The 22,159-nt window shown below is 42.1% G+C and overlaps 2 protein-coding genes across 3 annotated transcripts in view; one reads left to right on the forward strand and one right to left on the reverse strand.

Annotated features, from left to right (window-relative positions):
• Positions 1 to 1,939: 1,939 nt before the first annotated feature.
• Positions 1,940 to 14,502, forward strand: PDHA1 (pyruvate dehydrogenase E1 subunit alpha 1). 2 transcript variants are annotated; one of them, XM_066545407.1, is made up of 12 exons: positions 1,940 to 2,117; positions 3,337 to 3,351; positions 4,735 to 4,803; positions 6,111 to 6,284; positions 7,247 to 7,373; positions 9,636 to 9,727; positions 10,098 to 10,190; positions 11,411 to 11,566; positions 11,752 to 11,823; positions 12,458 to 12,525; positions 13,361 to 13,469; positions 14,046 to 14,502. In XM_066545407.1, the coding sequence occupies exons 1-12, from the start codon at positions 2,052 to 2,054 to the stop codon at positions 14,208 to 14,210; spliced, it is 1,206 nt and encodes a 401-aa protein (XP_066401504.1). In that variant the 5' UTR covers positions 1,940 to 2,051; the 3' UTR covers positions 14,211 to 14,502. The 2 variants fall into 2 exon arrangements, with proteins under 2 accessions (XP_066401504.1, XP_066401505.1); XM_066545408.1 differs by lacking the exon at positions 3,337 to 3,351.
• A 114-nt stretch (positions 14,503 to 14,616) lies between these two features.
• The window catches only part of MAP3K15 (mitogen-activated protein kinase kinase kinase 15), an 80,529-nt gene continuing 72,986 nt past the window's right edge, over positions 14,617 to 22,159 (reverse strand). Inside the window, exons 21-29 of the mRNA XM_066571646.1 lie at positions 21,616 to 21,793; positions 20,774 to 20,948; positions 18,896 to 19,081; positions 18,382 to 18,487; positions 17,002 to 17,212; positions 16,057 to 16,169; positions 15,809 to 15,906; positions 15,631 to 15,707; positions 14,617 to 15,119 (exon numbers count right to left, since the gene is read on the reverse strand). Of these exons, the coding sequence (XP_066427743.1) occupies positions 15,005 to 15,119; positions 15,631 to 15,707; positions 15,809 to 15,906; positions 16,057 to 16,169; positions 17,002 to 17,212; positions 18,382 to 18,487; positions 18,896 to 19,081; positions 20,774 to 20,948; positions 21,616 to 21,793 (1,259 nt within the window). The 3' untranslated portion in view covers positions 14,617 to 15,004. The remainder of the gene's footprint in view (positions 15,120 to 15,630; positions 15,708 to 15,808; positions 15,907 to 16,056; positions 16,170 to 17,001; positions 17,213 to 18,381; positions 18,488 to 18,895; positions 19,082 to 20,773; positions 20,949 to 21,615; positions 21,794 to 22,159) is intronic.

The following is a 22,159-nucleotide window of genomic DNA, read 5'->3' on the forward strand; positions in this document are numbered from 1 at the left end:
ATGTGCATGAATCCATCAGCAATCTCTCCAGGAATGTGCAGGCTGACTGATAAAAATGCAGGCTGCACATTTCCAGACAGATGTCTACACTATTCAAAAGTGTCCTGGAACCTCTGGGGGTGTCACAGCACCTTGGAAGCCCCAGGGAGAATCACACACAGTCCTTCAGGATAATGTTGTCTTTAGCAGCAGAGCCACTGCCTGCCTGCAGAACAACATCTCCAGCAAGTCTGCTGGAGACTGACAAGTACTTGCTTTCCAAGCACTAAACTGCTACAGACTAAAGGCACCCTAGGAAAAATGCCTTTTGAAACAACTGATCAATATTTTCATTTTGCCCTTTATTTTCCTGGAGGTCAGTTGCTGTTGCTGATGTTGTTGCCTCATGAAGGAAGCCTAAATCTGCTTAGTAGTGTAGAAATGACTTGCAAAATTCAAATTTCCAACATGTTACGTGCCAATAAATATTCCACAATAGGCTCCAAGTAGAGACTTGCCTTTTACCAATGTGTTAGCAAGAACTGCTTTATCCCTTGGGACACTGGAAACAGCACTATCCAGCTACTCCCAGACGGATTTTATAATTGCAAAAGTGATAATATTTTCAGACTTTTTTTTAAGATGTGAAAACCAGTAGTATTATTTTGCTTCTTTTATACATCCCAGCCTATCTAAAGGCAAAGCATATGTCAAGGAACATGCAGGGCAGCAGCACAAAGGTAGATGCTGAGCACTGCCAGTGCCCTGCACTGTCACCAGCTCTTGAAGCTGAAGAAAGTTTGGTTAATTTTCAGTCCTCCAGCAAGCTGATACCAACCCTGTGTTTGTTTTTCTGAGTAAGAACTAACCAAATATATGAAAAGTTAGGCTTCTTCACAGCATCTTTATGAGATGAGAGATGGCTAGCTCCCTTCCTACTCTGTGCTACCGACAAAGTGAGGGAAAAATCACATTAGCCTCGAGTGTCCTTATTAATGGAATGGGGGAAGCCAAGGAAGAAGGTGGACAGTACAGTGGGGATCCAGATGAGGCTGTATTTTGGAAACAGATGGCACCTTCAGTCCTCTCTGATGGAGGTGAGGTGTAGTTTGAGAGACGCATTTTCACTGGAAATTATGCCTTTAACAATCACTCGAGCTTTTGCAACCTGCAGGACTCAGCAGACACAAGCACCTGTGCTGCCAACAGGCGAACAAGATTTACTCTCTGGGTTTTTTGGGGAGGAACAGGGGAGCAGTGCAGAGCCCATCAGCCGTGTCTGTCCCGTGTCCCGCTGTCCCCCCTCGTGTGCCCTGGAGCCAGCGGCAGGAGAAAGGAGGTTGGCTGGAGAGATCAGCAGGTGTCACACGGTGGGAGGGCCCTGCGGCATGAAGTTAAATCTTAACTTTGCTGCGTATTTCCCAAGGGAGGGATGCCTGTGACGTTTAAAGGGAAAACATTTCAACACTTAGTGCATTTAAAAACCAGGGAATGTGCTCACACAGAGCAGCACATTAAGCACTCAAACCTGAGCACAGAATCAATGAGGCTGGAAAGGACCTCTGATACCATCGAGCCCAGCCCATGGCCCGACCCCACCACGTCAGCCGGACCACGGCACTGAGTGCCACGTCCACTCTTTCCTTAAACACCTCCAGGGACGGTGACCCCACCAGCCCCCAGGGCAGCCCATTTCAGTGCCTAACCGCGCTTTCTGAAAAGAAATTCTTTTCAGAATTCTGAGAAGAAACACGCCTCTTCTGAGAAGAAATTCCTCAGAGGATCCAAAATTCTTCCTAACGCAGGGGCCCGTGCTTGCTGGCCGCCCTGCGCGCTCTGAGGGGCAATCCGAGCTGTTCCTCATGGCTGACCTTTAATGACCTTTAATGACATTTCGGCTCTGGCGCCCAGCAGGGGGCGCTGCCCGGGCCGCCGCAGCGCAGGCCCGCGCATGCGCAGGGCGCGGGGACGCAGGACAGGCGGCGGTCGCGGCCGAGGCGGCGGCAGCGGCAGCGGCTGAAGGAGAGCCGCGGACGGGCCCCGCGGCAGGCGCTGCCCTCCCTTCCCGCTCCATGCGCAAGATGCTGCTGGCCGCGCTCTCCCGATTGCTGCAGGGCCCGGCGGCCGCCGGGAGGACGGTGAGTGCGGCCGCCGAGCGCGGCCGGTGCCGGCCCGGCCGGGAGTGGTGCGGGGTAGGAGGGGCGCGCGGGGCGCAGCTCCAGGAACAGCCCGGGAGGGACGGCGGGAGCTGCCTGGGAATGTGGCTCCGGCTGCAAAGGAGAAAAACTGATGAAAAATTGAAGAAAAAAAAAAACAACACCACCTTGGTTTTTCCTTCCCCCACTCTGCGTGACGATCCCAAGTGACAGTAAAATGGTCGTCTCGCTTTTTAAGCCCTTTATGGCGCAGGGCTTTGATCGATCTTGTTCCTACACACTTGGACTGCACAGGTCCCTCTGAGGCATCTGCTCGGCCCGAGTGGAGTTCAGCGTCTGACTGAACTGCTCGACCTCCCTTGGCTTAGCCCCTTTCAACTTCTGCATGAATTTTGTTTCAAAGTTTGTTATTTTTTTTGTTACTAGTGTGAGTCATTTGTTGTATTTTACCTTTACTGTGTGAAAAATCGTGCTTTTACCACTTCATGCTGCTTATTCCGCTGTAATGACTGTGGCCATGAGAAAAATTAACCCTGCTGAAGAAAACTTGTTGGCAAGACCAGAGTTAAAAGGTACTTTTAGGTAACTGGAAATCAGGTGCCTTTTTGCTATGGAGAGCAGATGTGCTGCTGCACCCCCATTCTGAGGCAGATCTCTCACCCAGGCATTCACTGCTTGTGGATGACTGGATCCGTCAGAAAAACACAGGGCAGAAAATTTACTGGAAGCTCTTGCTATCTGTCTTTGGGCTGCATATCTAGGAGTATTTCCTACTTCACAAATAGAATCTCTAGATTAAATTCTGCAGATATGGGTGCCTAAAATTTGTCCCTTACTACAGGTACTTGGCCTGCTCTGGAGATGCTGTGTTCTACTGGAATGCCAAAGTAAATCTGGTTCAGATATTTCAATAACTGCTTACCAAATATGTAAATATTTGTCTTTAATTGTTCCTATGTCTCTGTAGTGAAGGCATAAATTACCAAATAAATAGAGGTAGACTTAATCCATAAAGCAGTATCTCATACGTGCTTTGAGCATTCTCCAGAGTGTACAGATGGATTTCCATGTATAGAAACTACCACTTGCAGTGTTCTGTTCTAGCTGGATAATAATTTGCTGACTTCTCCTCCCCTCATTATTTGATACAGCTACTTAACTCTTCTTCATTTTTTTTTCCTTCCAAACGCTGCTAACCTAGGGAGCTGTTAGCGAGGTAAGGCCTCAGTCAGTCTGGTCTAGGTTTACTTTTGATAGGTGTACTGCCCACATATCAGGACTTTTGTCCAGACTCCTCAATCTGAACAGAGCAGGGAGTTTAACCAGGTGGGCTAAAGAGATCCTTCCCAACCCTGGCCATTCTGTGATACTGTGAATCCAAACTGTGGATTTACTTCCAGCTCTAGGAGTAAAACAGCTTTTCTTCACTGATAATACTGATGCATTGTGGTAAATAGTTTAGAAACTGGGTTTAAATTAAAACTTCTAAATATTTAATCTGATAACAGGGCAGGGTGAATGGGAACAGTGTTACTGATAAATCTGATCGATATGCAACAGAGGAGGTAACCAGCATGGGTTGAGAATTTTCTCCCAAGCTTCACACATGTCAGTCAGAACTTCTTTGGAGATGGTGACCTGAACATTCTCAAAATTTTGGTGGAATCTACCTTCATCTAAATGTATGTGGATTCCCTGGCTGAAGGAGCTGCTGAAGTTTTTGTGTAACTTAATTAGCAGCACAGTCTTGCCATGAAAGATGTAGTGCTCCTTACGCTGTGGCCGCAGTGCATGCATGGACATGGGCCCATCCTGTCTGATGCTGCACAGAAACTTGCTCCTCATCTAAAATCACCACCATTCACTGGTCAATACCCTGTGCTCCTTCTTTAAGAGGGACCAGTAATGTATTCTTAAACATCTTTCCTATCTCTCCCCTACCGTGCCACCCTTTCTATTGTTCTGTGTTTCTTGTGTCCTCAGGCACCTTCTGTGTTTCCACATTTTTAGAGTGGCCACAGTAGTGGCCATGCTGTTACTAAAATGATTCTCTCTCTCTCCATTGTTATGGCTTTGAATTCCCCCAGTTTCTCTTCCTATTAAAAAGAAAAAGTGTGAGTAGTTTATATTTCAGATATCTGCTGGATTCCTTTTGTTTGGTTGGTTTTGGATTGGTTTTTTTTGTTCTATCTAATCAAAATTCCAATCAGCACAGAGAGTCAGCAATCAAAGTCTGCATTGGCTGTCTCTCCTTATATTATCGGCCTGGCATGTGAAGGGATAAACAATTATTTTTATGGTTTTGATGCTCTTCATTGTCAAAAGTTTTGAAACTTACTGGGTTTATTTTAGATAATCAAGGGTGCTACCATCTTAAATTCTCTTTTTCTAATCCTAATTTTAAATAATGGGTTTTAAAAGACTTTGGCATACAGAATAAAAGTTCCCAGGTCTTATGGGATATGCAACTGCTGTGTCTTATAAATTTATAAGTTATCTCAGTTTGGGAGTACTCTTAGAAATTACCTGAAAAGTCACATACTTTTACTTGATAATTACATTAAACACTGCTCATGCTTTGGTTTTGTCTTTTTTTAAGGCCTCTCGAGTGATGGTAGCATCCCGTAACTATGGAGACTTCGCAAGTGAAGCTACATTTGAGATTAAGGTGAAGAAGAACACTTAATACTGGCATTCTTTGTAAGCATTTGTTAGAGATCTTAACCTGATGGACTGGTCCCCAAATCTCTTTTCAGTTAGAAAATATGGTTTGAATTTCCAGAACCAAACCCCTCACTATCTGACCTGTTACTAAGTGCAGCTGGAAGTACAGTGTTGGCAGTGTGTGGTAATGTTACTTGTTTCTTAAGAATGTGAGGTTGTGATTTTTTGCAGCTGTTATATTACAATGCAGCTGTGAGAACAGAGTTAGAAAGGAGCTAAAGAACCTTTCTGTTTCCTTAATGCTTTTCAAACAATTAGTTGTTTGCAGTCTATCCCAAAGATGCAGCTGGTTGAAGTCTGTGTGGGTTTTTGAGGAAAAAATATGGCATCTTTTCAATGTTTGACTTGGTGCTGCTCAGAAAATGTGTGTTATATTCTGTCAGCTTTCCACTCTGGCTGAGTCTCAGGAAAAAGTGATGTTTCTATTGGCAGTAGCTTCTGGGCTGGTGTTTCATTCAGGAATCGATGAAGGAAAATCTGAAGGAAATAACTTGTGTTGTTTTCCACCCTCTCCCTGTTTGGCTGTGCCTGTGAAGCATGAACATTTTTTCAGGTGGAAGGGAAGGAATATATGTTTATATGAAAATTCTTTTTTGAGTAGATACAAGGTTTAATATTTGATCCTGTGTTGATAACAAGACTCCAGAGTTTCTGTTGTTCTGTGAACTTTGAAGCAGAGCTGTCTTGAGTAGTGTGCCCAGGTGTTATATCCAGTTCATCTGGGTGTCAGTGGATTTGCTCTGGAGTGATTTTTGATTTGATAGAAACTGTCTTTAACCTATATATAAGTATTTTGGCCATTTAATCTGCATTGACACAGTAATTTGTTTAGTCTCTTCCACTGAACTTACTGTTTATCGCAGAGGTAGCAGAGGTGATGGCCATTCTTAGGGCCAGATCTTACAAACTGTTTAACAGAGGAAACTCTTGATCTTTCTTATCTTTTCACTAAGCCTCTGTAGCTCTTACCTAGTATTTAGTGTGCAACAACCATGGAAATGTGCTTTTTGCCATATTGCTGGAGGACTTTAGTTCATCTTCTGCTTCTAGGAATAATGAGGCTTTATTTTCTGAGAAGAAATCTGTCTTTATTAAAAGTAAGGGTTTTATTTCCCTGAGTTTTGAAACAGTGCGCAGTTGTCCTGACCTCTTACACTCTGAATTTTAAAATGGCAGATCATTAAAAAATTAAGTAATATTCCTAAGTAGGATGAATGATTTTGAGGACATGATGACTTGTTTAACGTGCAGCAATGTGACCTCCACCGGCTGGAGGAGGGGCCGGGCACCACGGCGGTGATGACTCGGGAGGAGGGGCTCCAGTACTACAAGACCATGCAGACCATCCGCCGCATGGAGCTCAAGTCTGACCAGCTCTACAAGCAGAAGATCATTCGTGGCTTCTGCCACTTATATGATGGTCAGGTAGGAACTCTTGGCCAGGAGGTTTTTATATTGTCTTAGCTTATTTAATGTAGGGTTTTTAATACAGTGGAGAATGTAGAACTGGTTTATCTGTATCCATTGTGAGAGAAGGAGAGGGATGAGAGGAGGGAGGAGGAGAGACACTAAGACAGGGAAGGGCACAGTGCAGCTGAAGATCAGCTGAATGTGAGGAATGAGCACACTTGAAGGCCTGCATTTCCCCCCCCAAGTTTCATTGATGGCTTTTGTTTTGGTATCTCATGGATCATGTGCCCACTAAAAAGCAACAGCCAGGAGAAGCTATCCTCATGCTAAGATTCTCCATCTGCAAAGCAGGCACAGGGCTAGCCAGCCCTACAAGTAACCTCCACCCAAACCCATGGCCCTGACCACCCACACAACTTCAACCTCCTACAATGCTAAAAATTATCCCCCCAACTGCAGTACTCCTCCCCTTAACCCTCCTCTCCTCACACAAACACCTATGAGCTAACATTACACTATACAGCCTACTAATCGCCACCATCAGCCTCCAATGACTTACACCAACATACTGCCCAAACAAAGGCCTAACCCCCTGAACATCCATTGACCAAATCTCCTCCCCTCTGCTAGTCCTTCATGGACTTACTGAAACTTTGCTGTCTGTCCATTATCCCCTGATGTTTTTGAATTGTGATTGTTGAGATACTTCATTGGGGGGGGAAATTCTTCAGATATTTGCAGATTCTGGTTCCTCTCCCATGTGCCTTTGCTAGTCAGTCAGGTTGGAATTTAGAGCCGAAGGCTGTTGTAGCTCCAGGCCTGTTACCAACCCTTGGGATTTAAGTCAGTCTCCTGTATCTGTGCTCCTCCTGTGACCTGCCACCATTTGGTGTGTGTGGGATCAGCAGTGTGCCACAGTGCTGACTGTGGGAGCTGTGTTTTTCTTCCTTGCTAACCTTGCCTGTCCTGTGTAACAGGAGGCCTGCTGTGTGGGGATTGAGGCTGCCATAAAGCCCACAGACCATGTGATAACAGCATACAGAGCCCACGGCTTCACCTACACCCGGGGAGTGCCTGTCCGGGAGATTCTCGCAGAACTTACAGGTTTGTGCTCAGCAGAGTGAGGTCACATCTACTGTGCTTGTGTCAGAATTCTTCTCTCAAATTCAAAGTGATGTCAATGCACAAAGTCTACTGGGCCTTCAGAAGCAGTTTAGTGACATAGCAGAATGGATCAGTTGTTTCAGTTTTATGAATCAGTGATTTTTACTGTGAAAATTAGCTAATCAGGAATATTTAAGTGCTGGTACTTCTAAAGAACAAATTCATAAGATTTTTCTGGATACCATATGCTGGATTCTTTGTGCTGCAGCAGGTTTGAACTTGCTGATGGTAGGCATCTGCTCTCAGTGGGACAGGGCACTATCCTTCCTAGGAGAAAGACCTGGATTTTCAGAATTATGCTGATGAAGTCTTAGGAAGACTGGTAAACTTTGCCTGTAATGATAAACTGAATGATTTGGCAAAATTTGACTGTAACAAGTATATTAAGCAATAATCAAGGCAGAGATTTTTCAGAAAGGAGAGATGCAAAAGAATAGGGTTGAGGTTGGAGCAGGGAAGAGAAGATCAGCCTGATGAACTCTTATGAGATCTGTGAATGGATGCAAGGAGCTTGAAGGCCTTTTTGCATCACTGGTATAATAAAGACTTGATCTAAGAATCTGCATGCTTGACATGTTAGTATAGGAAAGCCTGTTTGGGGCTTAGATAAGTGGTATGATTTTGTAAACTAAGAACTGTGTGTGCTAAGAATGCATATCTGTAATGTGCACAATCTGCAGAATCCAGTGGTGACTGATTTGCCAAGTGTCACTGGATACCGGTAAGTCAAAAAGTAAATGGGAAGATTGTCATGACTGAAGCCAACTATGGACCCCGAAACTACAAATATGAGTCATAATGTAGTGGGATTTTTTTACATTTCATGACACATAGCTTTCTTTAACATTATACTTGACTTTACTGGGGCTCTTTCAGTTGGGAAGGAGTGGCTGTGGTAAAGAGACAGTTATTCCAGAAAATGACACTTGGGGAAAATTCTTAGAGCCGCTGCTAGAGCCCATTCTTGCAAAAAAGGATCTTAACTACAAATGCCAAACTATAAGACAGCATGAGTTACAATGACAGAATTAAAAGATCTTTGAAGGAGAAGGAAGCAGAGTGACCCAAAATAAAACCAGTAGATAAGATCCTAGGGGCAACAAGCTATAGAAAAGGACTTTTCAGGAGAATTGACAATTACATGAGAAATGAGTTTGTGTTCTAAGAAAAGTAGAAAATGTAGCAAAAAGTAACATTGGCTAATCAGGAATTTTTAAATACATTCTAACATGCAAGAAGGGAGTGTACAAAAAGTGGAGGGAGCTTGATAAAGGTAAGTTACACTTATTCGTAAAACTATTTTTCTTAGAATTAGACTTTTTTTCCTTTGGTCCTAGCTGGCAAAATCTGTAACAGCTCCCACAAAGCCAATTAACCAATCCATAAACATAGGAAAGGTATGAGAAATATCAATAATAAAAATGATCCACTACAAAGTAAGAAAGAGAAGTACAAATTTCAGAAAGAGACTCACTTCTAAAATAAACACGAAGGCTAATGTAAGAAAACCAACCAGACAAGCTGTGCGTATTAGAAATAAAATAAAATCTTCTATGAATAGTAACAAGACAGAAAAGAGTAGGAAATGGAATGGGCTGATGAGAAATTCTGTGTTCTTAGATGGGCTCATTTAAATAGGGTTTGTTGTAATGCTTCATGGATCACTTGTTGTCTTCAAACTACACCTTGAATAAAGCTGGGTTGGGTGACTAATGTTTGTATTGGGGTGGAATGGGGAGCTGGTAGTGGTTGGGGTTTTTTTTAGTGTCCTGTTGGTAATTTTTACATGTGGTTATTGTCAAAGGGAGAACAAGTCTAAATTATTGCAACTAATTTGGAACATTATTCTTACTTTTCTTGCAGAAGCCAAAAGTAATTATATACTTGTTGTCTATAAAAAAACACCTCATATTTATCTGAAAGTGCTTTTGTATAGTAGGACACTGAAACTTTTGGTTGGTTTTGAAATACTGTAATCTCATCCATATTTCCAGAATTATGCTTTTGTTATTGTTCTCTTTTCCCCCCTTATTTGTTTTCTGAGATGTTTAAGTGTAAACTTAAACATGAGAGCGGCCATCATGTCCTAACTCCACACAGATCATGGTCTTAGTGTTATTACCTTTGGGAACTGAATTAGATGTTTCCATTTTTACAGTATTTTTCCTCCAAAACAGAAGATGCTTGTTATTCATGTTTCAGGTCGAAAAGGAGGATGTGCAAAGGGAAAAGGAGGTTCAATGCATATGTATACCAAAAACTTCTACGGTGGCAATGGTATTGTTGGTGCTCAGGTATGTACATTACTTCTGTTTTAAAGCACAAGCTCAATTTAGCTCGTGTCCTGTTGCCTCTCAGTGTTTCCTCTCAGTTTTTGTGCTCTGTGAGCTTGTATGCAGATACCATTGCTCTGTGGCTGGTATGTCTTATTCTGGTGTTCTCACTGTTTTGTAAACTGTAGCAAAAATAATTCAAATTGAGAATACCGCTCATGTTTATATTTTGGCTGCAATAACATTTGTAACAAAGGGAAGCGGGTGGGTAACAGCTTGTTTGTTGAGCAGGTCTCTAACAGCCTAAATGTCTCCTTCAAGATCTCAGGCTGCCTATCTTCAACTCTTTTAAATGTTGGTCTAAAATGTTTTGTCCTGTACTCTGTGGCAGGTTCCTCTTGGAGCTGGGATTGCTCTGGCCTGTAAATACTTTGCTAAAAATGAAATCTGCGTGGCCTTGTATGGGGATGGTGCAGCCAATCAGGTAAAGCAGCGTGGCTGGGGGGAATCCATTTTCCTTCTGTGCTCTGTGAGCTCTGCCTTTACTCCAAGGGGTGGAAGAGCACATTTTGCCCTCCCTGTGTACCTGCAACCCAGGCAGCGTTGATGAACTCCGTGGAGGTGGCCAGGCATGTTGCAGATTTTGGACATGGCCACCTCTTATTTGAGTTGTCTTAGGTGTTTGAGCAGGGATGTGTTCCAACAACTTTGGAGTCCTCAGAGGGGTGATTCAGGTGAACAGTTTAGAAGTTAATTGCTAGGTACTCTTTATATATCAGGAATGTTCCATGTGCCTGCAGTGTTTTATCATTTTTTGGATCTGTGTAAACATCTGTCCTTCCCCACCCCTGTTTTGAGTTTGGCCCTTGTAGCTGTAGTGGAGGGAAAGGTTTTTGGCTCCTTCTGTTCTGGAACACAGAGAGTGAATGAGGCTAATGGTTAATTATGTGAATGGTACTCGAGTCTTGAGAGGAGGGATTTCCAGTTACTCTTTACCCTCTTTCCAGTTGTGCACAGCTCACCTAAGTGTGGCACCCTGAACTGTCTGTGCTGTAAGGAGAGCTCTGAAGGATGGCAGTGAAGATGACAGTGCTGCTGGATAGGGAGAGAGAGATGTGTAAATCATGTTTCTGAAGACTGAGAAGAGGACAGAGCATTCTGGCAGAGCCAGTTACTATTGATATTCCAGCCAAGATATTCCAGCCAGACTCTTCATGTTATCAGCTGAGACAATAAGCCAGATAAGCAGTTGGTGATTTGTGTGTACCACTGATAGTTTCACACTTTCAAAAGGTGGAGATGTCAGTTCATGGTTTTCCCTGAATTTGACTCAGAGCAATCAAAGTTGACTGCAGTCAAACTTAACTTTGCTGTAGCAGCATCCTGCCAGGTAAATCAATTGTCAAGTATTTTTATGACTGTTGCTGAAATACCTGAGTTAAGTTAAAGTGGAAGGTTTTGTGGTACCCTAACACAGATACTGATTCAGGCTTAAAAATTAACTTCTGTAAACTACTGGTTGAGTTGAAAATTGCCTTATATAATGTAGCTTCTTTTTTATTCCTTCTTACCTGTAGCAAATGGCTGGTTTCAGATCACTTTTAGTATTACAATTTCTAGACCTCTGCAACTGAAGGATTTTCAGTAGAGCCTAATGCTTGAAGGCTGAGCTCCCTGATGAGATGTAACTTAATTTTCTTTCAGGGCCAGATATTTGAAACATACAACATGGCTGCCTTATGGAAGTTGCCTTGTATTTTTGTCTGTGAGAACAATCGGTATGGAATGGGAACATCAGTTGAAAGAGCTGCAGCCAGCACTGACTACTACAAAAGAGGATACTTCATTCCAGGTCTCAGGGTGAGTACAGCTTTTTTTGAGGGGGAATGTGTGTGCACATACCTACACAACACAGACAGAGGTATTTCTTTTATTTCTATATATATTTACTTGAAGCTGAATTCTGTTCCACTTGTGGAAGTACTGAGAGTGGAAGTTTGGAGGCTGGGATCTTTTTGCCTTAATGTGTCTTTTCTCATTACCAGGTGGATGGCATGGATGTGCTCTGTGTCCGAGAAGCAGTAAAGTTTGCAGCTGAGTACTGCAGATCTGGAAAGGTAAGTCTGTAATTGGCATTCTTTCCCCATGGGTAGAATTCTTGCAAGCTATTCCTGCATAAGTAGTTCCTCAATTTGTATTAACCAAACACTTATTATTTATACTGTCATTTTTTCCCATTTCTACCACAATTACTTTCTGTTGTGAAAGGTGTTATGACTGTCAGGCAGTTGTGATTTCTGTGTTTAGTTAGGGGAAGCATCAAGGAAGGTAATAATTATTCTATATTTACAAGAAATGGAAAGTGAAATAAAGGTTTTGTGAGTCGATGTTAGTGTCTGTTACCCAAGTACAGTAACACTGGTTTTGAAAACTTTCAATACTTGAAGTAATGAAGGTTCTGTGAGGTAATTTAAAATATTTTGAGTAATGGTGGAAGGAAGGAAATTGTAAAGCTGCTCAATGAGAACATGAAAATAAATGCTTACAATATCAGCACATGCTTTCCATTTAAGAAGAATTAGGTTTCATTTTACTCTGTGAAACTAGATGTGCTAATGTAAATTAAACTGAGAAAAACCTGTTGAATAAAACTAATTGATCACTGGTGCAATTCAGCTCAAGCAAATAGTTGCTGCTGTAACAAGTTGGTCACTCGTGGTGGCAACACTCAGTATTTCTATTGATTTCAAGGGTCCTCTTGTGATGGAGTTACAGACGTATCGTTACCATGGCCACAGTATGAGTGACCCTGGAATAAGGTACTGTCACATTCTTTCTTCTTTCTTTTCACTGAAAATAAGTACTGATGGTCAAATTCTAAGAGATTAAACTGTGAAATTCAGTGTTTAAATCAGATGTCAGATGCATTTAAAGGTTAGAATGAAATTGCTATGAGTAGCCTGCTCACTCATCTCATTGCTCAGCTGATAATCCGTAGCCATGTAACACACGTTTTAATGCAGAATTAAAAGATGTGGGTTTAGAACAAGCACAAAGTCAGTAAAACTTCTGTGCTCTCTATTAATGAATTCTGCTTACACTGTGTCCTAATGAAGGTTTGGTTGAATAGCATCATGCTTTTCTGGGGTTTTAAAAAGATTAAAATCCTGTAAGGTCAAATTACAGGAACAGTTTGGACTGCCCAGACAAGTAGAACACATCCTAAAAGTACAAACATCCAGGTGCTAGAGAGATTTGGGCATTGCTCTAACTGATCAAGCTGCATGTGTCTGCATGAAGTAGAGGTGTATCCCAGCTCTTCACTGGAAACTTGCAGTGACTTGGCAGCCTGTGCATGTCATGCAGCCCCCTCCATAGGGGGGAAGGGTTAGGAGGAAATAAGGCCCTTCAGGATAACTGTTTCAGGCTGGGTTTGCTCCCCTTTTCCTTGAGTCTGGAGCTACTTCTGCTCAATTGGTATTTACAGATCTCTCTCTGGAGACCTCTGGCTCTTGCTGCGCCATCCTTTGGGTGATGAATGTTCTGTGTTGTCACTGCATCCCTGCCACCTCTTTGGACTCTTTTTCTAGAAGTGAGCTGTGTCCAGACCTCACTCTGCTCCAGCACTCATGTCTTTGCCTGTCTCGTTCTTAGCTATCGTACTAGAGAAGAAATTCAAGAAGTGAGAAGCAAAAGTGATCCCATTACTTTGCTGAAGGACAGAATGGTCAACAACAACCTTGCTAGTGTTGAAGAACTAAAGGTATGGTTTGAGTTGCTATGTAAGGAAGCTCTTGAGCAGTCACACACTGATGATCTCCAGAAAGCAGAGCACTGGGCAGTATGCCATGCTTTTCTTTAAAGCTCTTTAAGGTTTGCTTTAACATAACTTTTATAGGTGAAGTTTTGTTGCAGACCAGCTCCTGAAGTTGTGTTCTGCTGGAAAGGCCTTTTGCTTTTGGGTGCTAAGTAAGGCTGGAGGGTGTAATTTGCTAACAGATAGAAATCAAAATTACCTGGGCTTTCTTGACTCCCCAGGAAGGGGGTGAGTCTTGGAAAGGGAAATGACCAAATGTGAAGAATCCTAGTGAAGGAGTGAGGAACTCTCTAACCCTGAGGAGCCCCCTAGGCTCAGTGGGGTCATGTTCCTTGGTCAGTAAGGTACCAGTACTACCCAAAATTATGCAGTTTAGTAGGGAAGGAGTTTTAAAACGTTTTTGATTTTATAGTTCTAGTAATTGTTAACTGATTCTGACTGATACGTTATCATGGCCTTTACATTCAAAATCATGATGCTTTTTCTGAGCTGTCGTCTAATAAGCATGCATTTCTGGTTTAGGAAATTGATGTGGCAGTAAGGAAGGAGATAGAGGAAGCTGCTCAGTTTGCTACCACTGACCCAGAGCCTCCCCTGGAAGAACTGGGTCACCACATCTACTTCAATGAGCCACCCTTTGAAGTGCGTGGCCCAAACCAGTGGATAAAGTACAAGTCTGTCAGCTAAAGGCTTTTTATTGGTGTAACTTATTCTTATGAATAAGTGAATGCATTTACAGGAACTATAATAAACAACTCTTAAGCTTATTTAAGAGCTCTTTCAAAAGAGGAAATGTGTAAGGAAATCCATCTGCGTATGGAATTTCTTAAACGTGCTGAATGTTTCAGAAGAAGCTAAGTCGAGAGAAAGTGGTTTATTTAAAGTGCTATATATTTGCTTTACTGACTTTCTTTGGATCGCTGTATGTGTTAAGTACAGTGTAAAAAGAAAAATAAAAATTGAACTTTACCAACCTTTATCTAACGGTCTGTTTTGTTTCATGAACTCTTTCCCAGAAACCCCACCAAAAATACAATTTACATGCTCTGGTTGTGCTGCAGAAAAGTCACTAATTGAAAACATCACACCAGGCTTTTCTCAGTAGTTCAGTGAGAGTAGCTTTAATACAAAAAGCTGTATAAATCCATCTACAATGAGGTGGCATGCTCTAGCATATCCCCCCCCCTGCTCAAACCATCAGCCAGCAGAAGTAACACATTTTAAAGTTCACAGTTTTCACAGTGCTGAAGCCAATTCAGGTGGGTTTTTTTCTCTCCTAATGTCTTGTATTCCACCTACAGGCATCGTATGCTTTAGTCTTGTCATAAATAACTTACATGCACTGACACTGTCTAAAAAGCTGTTACTGTTCACTGTGCATTACACTGATGGTCAAACAAGCTACATAACTGTGCAAAACCTGCAAGGCCACTGTACATACAAATATATACACCTAACAGTTTAAGTGCTGGGAATGTATTTCATTTGCTTATTCCCTTTTTGTGTTCTTCCAAAGCATTGACCTGCACTGAGGTCTTGCCGGATGCTTGTCGGTGGTTCAGGATTGCATTCCAGATTCTGCAGCGAAGACCCCCCCTGCATGAAGGGAAATGGAGAGATCAGTTAGGGAGAGCTCCCTCATCTCCACTGCCTTAAACTGAGCAAGAAGTAAACCAGAGAAATCCCCAGGATAGACTGGTTATGACAGTACATAACAAACTACACTGTTAAGGTTATAGCTAAAACTTCTTTCAGGTCAGCCAGGCGTTAACAGAATGATGAGAAAAGGACCTGAATCAATGGGTAGAAAAAATAAATTCTTTATGCCTGTTTTTCACATGATTACATATTAATTATTTTCATATTATTTCATTGTGAAGGGTGCAAAAAAAGGTCCCAACCTGGAGAAATGCCAAAGCAGATGGCTCAAAGTATCCTTGGTGTAGTTGTGTCAGTTGTAAAAACTTTTATCAGAAAATCTGAGAGGAAACTGATGGCAGTTGCCCCTGAACTGTCACTGACCTATTTAAATAACCAAACTTTAAAAGGTTTTTAACAAAATACATTAATTAAGCTCTTAACAGTAAACAAAAGAGTATTTTCTTACCGCAGCTGAAGATACCACAAGTCATCTTTGGTGATATCATTAAGGACAGCACTTAATGTGTAATCTTCTTCAGCAAACTAAAAGGCAAATTTATTCATAAATAAATACTCCTTATTTGAAATCAAACTGCTAATTATGACTAAAATGATGAGGTTTTTTTAATGTGATTTATTTTTACCCTCTTAATGGTATCCAAGTCTGCTCCTTGTTGTTTCAGCCAGTTCATGAGCTCAGGGTCTGCATTCTCTCTGAAAGTTGCTGCAGACCGCTGGGAATCTTTAACAGAAAACAAAGGTTAATACACCTCACAACTAGGGCAAAAGTGATTGTTTTCAGGTAACTGAAGCTTAAGCTGTATGGTTTTGCATCCTTTCAACAAACACATGATTTCATATGTTTTTGTGTAACTGCAATGTCTCCTCATACCTTTGGGTTTAAGTTTTAATTGAAGCAATTGTAATTCCTGAGTCTTCTGCTCCAAAGATTGTCGTAAGAGGGTCTGATACTCTTTCTCCTTCTGAATGAGATTTTCCAAAAGCCTTGTAGAATATAAGAAAGATTAAATGCAACCACACTGAGTATAAAACTAATGGAAAAAAAGATCATTTTTAATGAGTACCACAGGACAGAGGCATTTGTGAGGGGTACTGTCATAAATAACATCTCTAATGGCTTAGAGATTTCATTTTGGTTGTCTGAGACTCAGGGGTGCCACTTGAAGGCTTTCACCTGCAGAATTTAGTAAATAGCTCATAAATTCTGTTCCTACTGTTTTGCAGCCTCCCTGGGCAGAGTTGCTGCCTTTATACTGTAATTTACTACTGAACAATGTAACACTGACGTTTTACCAGGGACTTTCTGATCACAGATTTACATCACATGCATGAAGAAGAATGGGAAGTTCAGCTGTTAACATGCTGGCAGCACCCTACACATGTAACCCATGAGAAACAGGGCAGGGCTCTGCTGAGCTCTGCTGGTGCTAATGAGTGGCCAGCCTGTCCCGTGAGCCAGGACAGAGCTGCTGTGGCCTTTCCTTGCAGGAACAGCTTTGAGGCACTGACACCAAGTCAGGGGGCATCCAAGGAGCAGGAAGGAAATGGGCACAGTTACACAAATCTAATTACTTCCCTGTAGAAATCCAATGTGACATTCTGCAATTAACAGAATAATTACACAGAAAGAAAAGCTGTACTGAATGATGTTCAGTTGCAATACTGTACTGCCACTGTATTCCAAATCCACCTGTGTTCCTGGAAGGCTTTATTGCAAGGCAATAGGTGAGCAGTACTATGGGTAAATATGTACCCATCAGTGTAGCTTTTCAAAGACTGCCTGAAACTACATCCAGAGTCTTTAGAGGAGATTTACCTTAAGGTGTCATGTTTAAGTCTGCCCAGCTCCTGGCTGAGCTGCTGCTGAGCCTTGTGTGACACCTCAGAACTGAGGCTGCTGACCCCCGATGTGATGGCAGCGTCCTCAGCCCCGTTCTGTTCAGAGGGCTGGAAACTCTGCTCCACTTCATCAGTGTCCTTGTCCCCACCTTCAGTTTCTGATGCTGGCTCAAAGTGAGTGTGAAGCTCTGGTAAAAAGAATGAGGGGAAGAACAAGGTTCTTTTGGTAATTGTGTCTTCAGAGGTTGTGCAGTTTTTTCTTCACTACTGTGGGTGGGGAAGACTTTGCATAATGTGCTTTATTGCAGCACTGAGCAGGGGGGTAGTGAAGCCTTTGTGAGCTGGAGCACAGGTTCTCTGGCATTGGTTCTGGAATGAGCAATGCACCAGCAAAGGTAGAGCTGTAGGTCATAGTCGTAGTGGGGACAAATATCATGAGATGAGTAATAAAACAGTCAGTAAAATATGTTAAGGAGAAACCCCTGAAAGCTTCCATTTTTCCTAAATAGTAAGAGAAAAAAAAAATAGTAATTTTCCCTAATGCCCTGGGCCAAAGAGGAAGCATTCCTCTTCTCCAGGGAGAATTTCTAGCCCCACTTCTCAGAACTTGCTGCAGGTGGCCACCCTTATTACCAAAGAACAGCTGTGATTTTTCTTGTACAAAGTCCTAAAAAATTTGGCCAATTTGGCTTTAAAAGCCATGGCAACTTTGGACTGAAAGGGCTCACTGTTACTAAGTCACTCAGAACATTCCTATACTGGACGGGGTGCTCAGCATTTTAAACAGTTACAAAACTACTTAAGTATTTCCAACTTAACTCATTCCTAGACAGTACTTAGACATTTATCTTCCTGGTGGTTTTCCCTATTGTCCATCTATGGGCCAGAATCATCCTCTTCCTCATACTGATGCACTCCCTTCTACACATCTGCTCCATTAATAATTTTTAAGCTCATTAATAATTTTTCAGAACACATAACCAGACTTGTGCAGTCTTAACCATGCTGGATGTCATTAATGTATACAGAATAATTTTCTTTCTTACTAGAAAATCTCCAGCTTGGACTGAATTTAATTTGCCTTTTTTTGGTCATGTTTGGACCACACTGGGGTGCAGAACTACTGGTTATTTCCCCATTATGTGCTTTTGTACTGCAAGTACAGCATTAATCCTCCAGATCAACACTTCTTTCTCTGCAACACTCTGACCCCATGTCTTTTGATGAGTAGCACATGGGGTGCAGTTAATGCATGCTGAAAGAGTAAACATCTGAACTGCTCCATTTGCTACAGCTCTTTGATATGCAGAACATCTTTTTTTTAATAAAAGGATTCTTTTCAGCTGCTTTGATTTACCTGGAATAAGAATAGTGACTGCTGCTTGGACTGCACGGCGGATGATGTTATCCATTGCAAACATCCAATGGGGCCTTATTAAGTGATTTCTTAACACTTTGTTCACCTGAAAAAGTAGCAGCAAACACCATTTGCTCACACCTTAGGAAAGAGAATCTTATTTTCCAGTAGTCATAATAAGCTTTATAAGGTAAAAACTGCATGCAGCACTAAAAACCTCCCACCTTTCAAGTCTAATCAACAGATTTGACAGTTTTAGGCTACAGCTTTCAAACCATTTCAAACCAGACTGTGACATTCAAACTCTTCTACAGTACAAGGAGGGAGAGGAACGGTGGAGAAGCTGCAAACCCCTGGCATGAGCTTTGTTCAGGAGCAACCTGATGTAGTGGAAAGTGCCTCTGCCCATGGAAGGGGGGTTGGAAATAGATGATCTTTAAGATTTCTTCCAACCTAAAGCATTCTGTGATACCTCAAAGAATTCCTCTGCCCCTACACCAGAAAAGGAACTCACCGCATCCTGGAATCCAAACAGCACCAGATGAATCTGATTGATGGAAGTGCTGTCAAAGTCCAAATCCATTTTCAACTTGGATATTGTAGAAGCCATCACTCTCTGCTCAGGAGAGTGTATGAAGTCCCTTAAAATCCCAATAATCTGCTTGATGTGGTCCACTGAAAGTTGCAGTACTTCAGAACTCTGGAGAAAAGATAATGAATGTATATCAAATGAATCCCAGAGTCATTAAACATCTATTTAGTAGCATTAATATTCTTAGGGTTACATAGTTCTTCTGTATATTTCACATTGATGAACTGAATCATAGAATTTTTTTTTCTGCAAAGTCTCTAGTTTTTATCATTTCTTTAAAAAAAAAAAGTAATTTCTGTTTTCAAAAAACCCTTGTAAACCTACTGCTACTGTGGTTGTCATAAAGGGAAGAGGTTCCAAATGATATCTAGGCATTCCTGTAATGTACTGCAGAGGGCAGCTCTCCTCCATAAAAACAGCAAAATGAGTCACTAAGATACCCGATTTTTTTAGATACTATCCTTTCTCAATCTGGATTTCTCTCTAATCATGCAGATATTTGATTTCTTTAGGAATAAAAGTATGCTTATATATGCATTTATCTCAAGTCAAAAAAAGGTCTAAAATGACACAGTGATTCACCAGTGTTTATTTTATGATTTTCAGTCCATAACCCCTACAGTTAAAGCCATCCAAATGTCTGTAAGAACAACCTCTGTAATTAAAAGGTAGAGGGACTAGTACATAAATTATGGAAAAGAGATTATTACAGCAGTGCTACAAAACAGCTGGAGACCGAACCAGCACTTGCTGCTACTAAATAATCCTTCATTGTGGAAAATGCTGGGAGCCCTGATTATTTCTGACTCTGAATTTTAATTGTTTGTAAGGCTATCAGCTGTTTTGCAGTTTAAGCTTAGAGCAGAAATGTATCCCAGTTGCTTCCCCAGCCTGAGTTTGTGGTCTGTAGAGCCCTACAGGAGCCCCTGTGGTGCAGTTTGCTGTGGAAGGGAGCACAGGAAGGAGCAAACCCTGGGCTGTGCAGAGCTGACCTTGGAGCAGCAGGGCTTGACAGCTGAGCCACAAATGTCAACAGCTGGCTGGGGACACCACACCGAGAGTCAGCACACTCCCCTTTATGGGTCCAGGTGAAAAAACAGAGCTTTAGTAAAAATAAATATGGGACAGTGTCACGAACAAGTGTGCTGGAGATTGCCCAAAAATCACTGACAAGGGTATGAGCAAAAGTCAGATTCACCAGAGAGGCTCATCACAAGCAGACATTAAGAAGGAAAGGCTGTTACAGGTGTGTGGCAATGCCTGGGTGTGCATTAACCATTCTATGATTTTTTTTCTTGCTCCTCTTCACAGTAACTAAACCTTCCCACCCCACCTTCCGCTCTTCAGAAAATCTACCTTAGCTTTTTTAAGATTCACATACTGTGATCCTGGCACCTAGTTAACAAACATTTTCTTAAAAATTGTTAATCAGGTCTCTACCTTTAAAGCAGAACATACCTAACACCATGTGGTGTTTTAGCTCCATGTCCTTAAAAGCCCAAAGAAAAGACAACATGAAAACCACCCAACCCACCAACCTCAGCTCTCCACAATCCCACATCAAATACCCAAACCTCTCCCTCATATAACCCCAAGAGCCCATCAGCAGCCAAAAGGTGGTGTTTGCTACCCATTCACACAACAGCAAACAGTTCACACAGTTACAGGTCTCAGAGATTAAAGATACCCAGAAGGAACAATCCAAACACCTTCATTTGTTCATTTTCAGAAAAGGAATAATATGACTTGGCTCATTATTTTCCCTTTGACACGGGAAGAGGTGAGCTGAAGTGAAATTACCTGTGCAATACACTCCTGCAAATTGGAAGCAACTTTGTCCTGCTCTTCCTTAAGGATTTTATAGAGGATTGCTCGGCGCTCGCTGTCCTTGCGCAGCAGGAACAGCCCGGAATCCTTGTCCTCCACGGAGGGCGAGGCGCTCCTGTCCTCCGAGGCCGAGCCCTCGTCAGGGACGCTGTGGCAGCCACCCAGCACAGGCACAAGAGAGACCTCAGCATTAGCAAAGCACCAGGACTGCCAGAAGGGAGCAAGGACACTTCTGGGGTTGAAAACTCAGTTCAAACTACAGCAGCAGATTGATCAGACTGGTAAATGCTAATTTTGAGACAGAAGACGGTTCAGATCCTCTGCTGACTCAAAACCCACGTGGCTGATTTCCCCCTGCTAAGAAGCTGGCATTAATGTCAGCTTTGGGGAGGAAAGCTGAAACTACTCATTTTTTTCTGGACCCATACTGTAACACACTCATTTGAAAGTATTGCTTTGTACTTTGGGAGAAGGAGAACTGCATTTCTGCTTCCCATTTTGTCATGAGTACATGGAAGGGTCAAATCCTCATTTAACTCCTAAATCTGTATCAACTCAATCAATAACACCACTGACATTTACTCACTGGAGGAAGAAAAGTGTAAAAGTACATGGAAACCTTAAAGGAGAGGAATGATTGTTCATTATTAAACATAGACAATATTTACATTAACTGGTAATCTATCTATCTAAACTTCCTGATTAACATGTGTTTACCTAACCATTATGTGAAAAAATTGCCATCAGATAAAATAAAATGTGAATTATATCCACAGAATCCCTCAAGGGTGTCAAGTGAGAAGCAAATATTTTACCTTAGTAAATGAGAAATGGGATGCTTTGTCTGAATCTCTGAAATGGATCTCTTTGGCCTTTCAAAAAACACCTCATGCTGTACATCAGAGTCTGGTGAAACAGAGCCGTGCTCACTGCTGCTACTGCCAGCCTGCTCCCCATGGATGGGCAGTGGCAGGGATGTGTTCCGAGTATAATCTAGGAACAGACATGGTAAAATGGGTGACAGAACTAGGCCAAAAAGGGCAACATGCTTTAAACAGCTGTGATCATCTTCACTGACTTCAAGACCTCATTCTGCAGAATGGCTGAGGGAGAAGTAACCTTGTTGATAAAAAGCAGAAACACAATTCAAAATCATTGCATGAACAAGCAATAAAAGGTTTTAACAAGTTAACTGCTAAACCCAAAGACAGCACAGATACTCACAGGAAATGCTGTTTTGTTATGTCTCTCACACATACACACAACCCCCCTTGGTGCTGGCCCCACAAAGTGGCTCAAATAGATAGGAGCAGTTTGAAGAGCCTGAATTGGCTCCACCACAGCCATGTCTCTCTAAGC

Source organism: Molothrus aeneus, chromosome 2, assembly GCF_037042795.1.
Source record: "Molothrus aeneus isolate 106 chromosome 2, BPBGC_Maene_1.0, whole genome shotgun sequence".
Taxonomy (NCBI): domain Eukaryota; kingdom Metazoa; phylum Chordata; class Aves; order Passeriformes; family Icteridae; genus Molothrus; species Molothrus aeneus.

Coding starts and splice junctions, on each gene's coding strand:
- PDHA1 (XM_066545407.1), top strand. CDS start 2,052: ATGCGCAAGATGCTGCTGGCCGCGCTCTCCCGATTGCTGCAGGGCCCG. Junction 4,804..6,110: donor AAGCTACATTTGAGATTAAG/GTGAAGAAGAAC, acceptor TTTAACGTGCAG/CAATGTGACCTCCACCGGCT. Junction 13,470..14,045: donor CTAGTGTTGAAGAACTAAAG/GTATGGTTTGAG, acceptor TTTCTGGTTTAG/GAAATTGATGTGGCAGTAAG.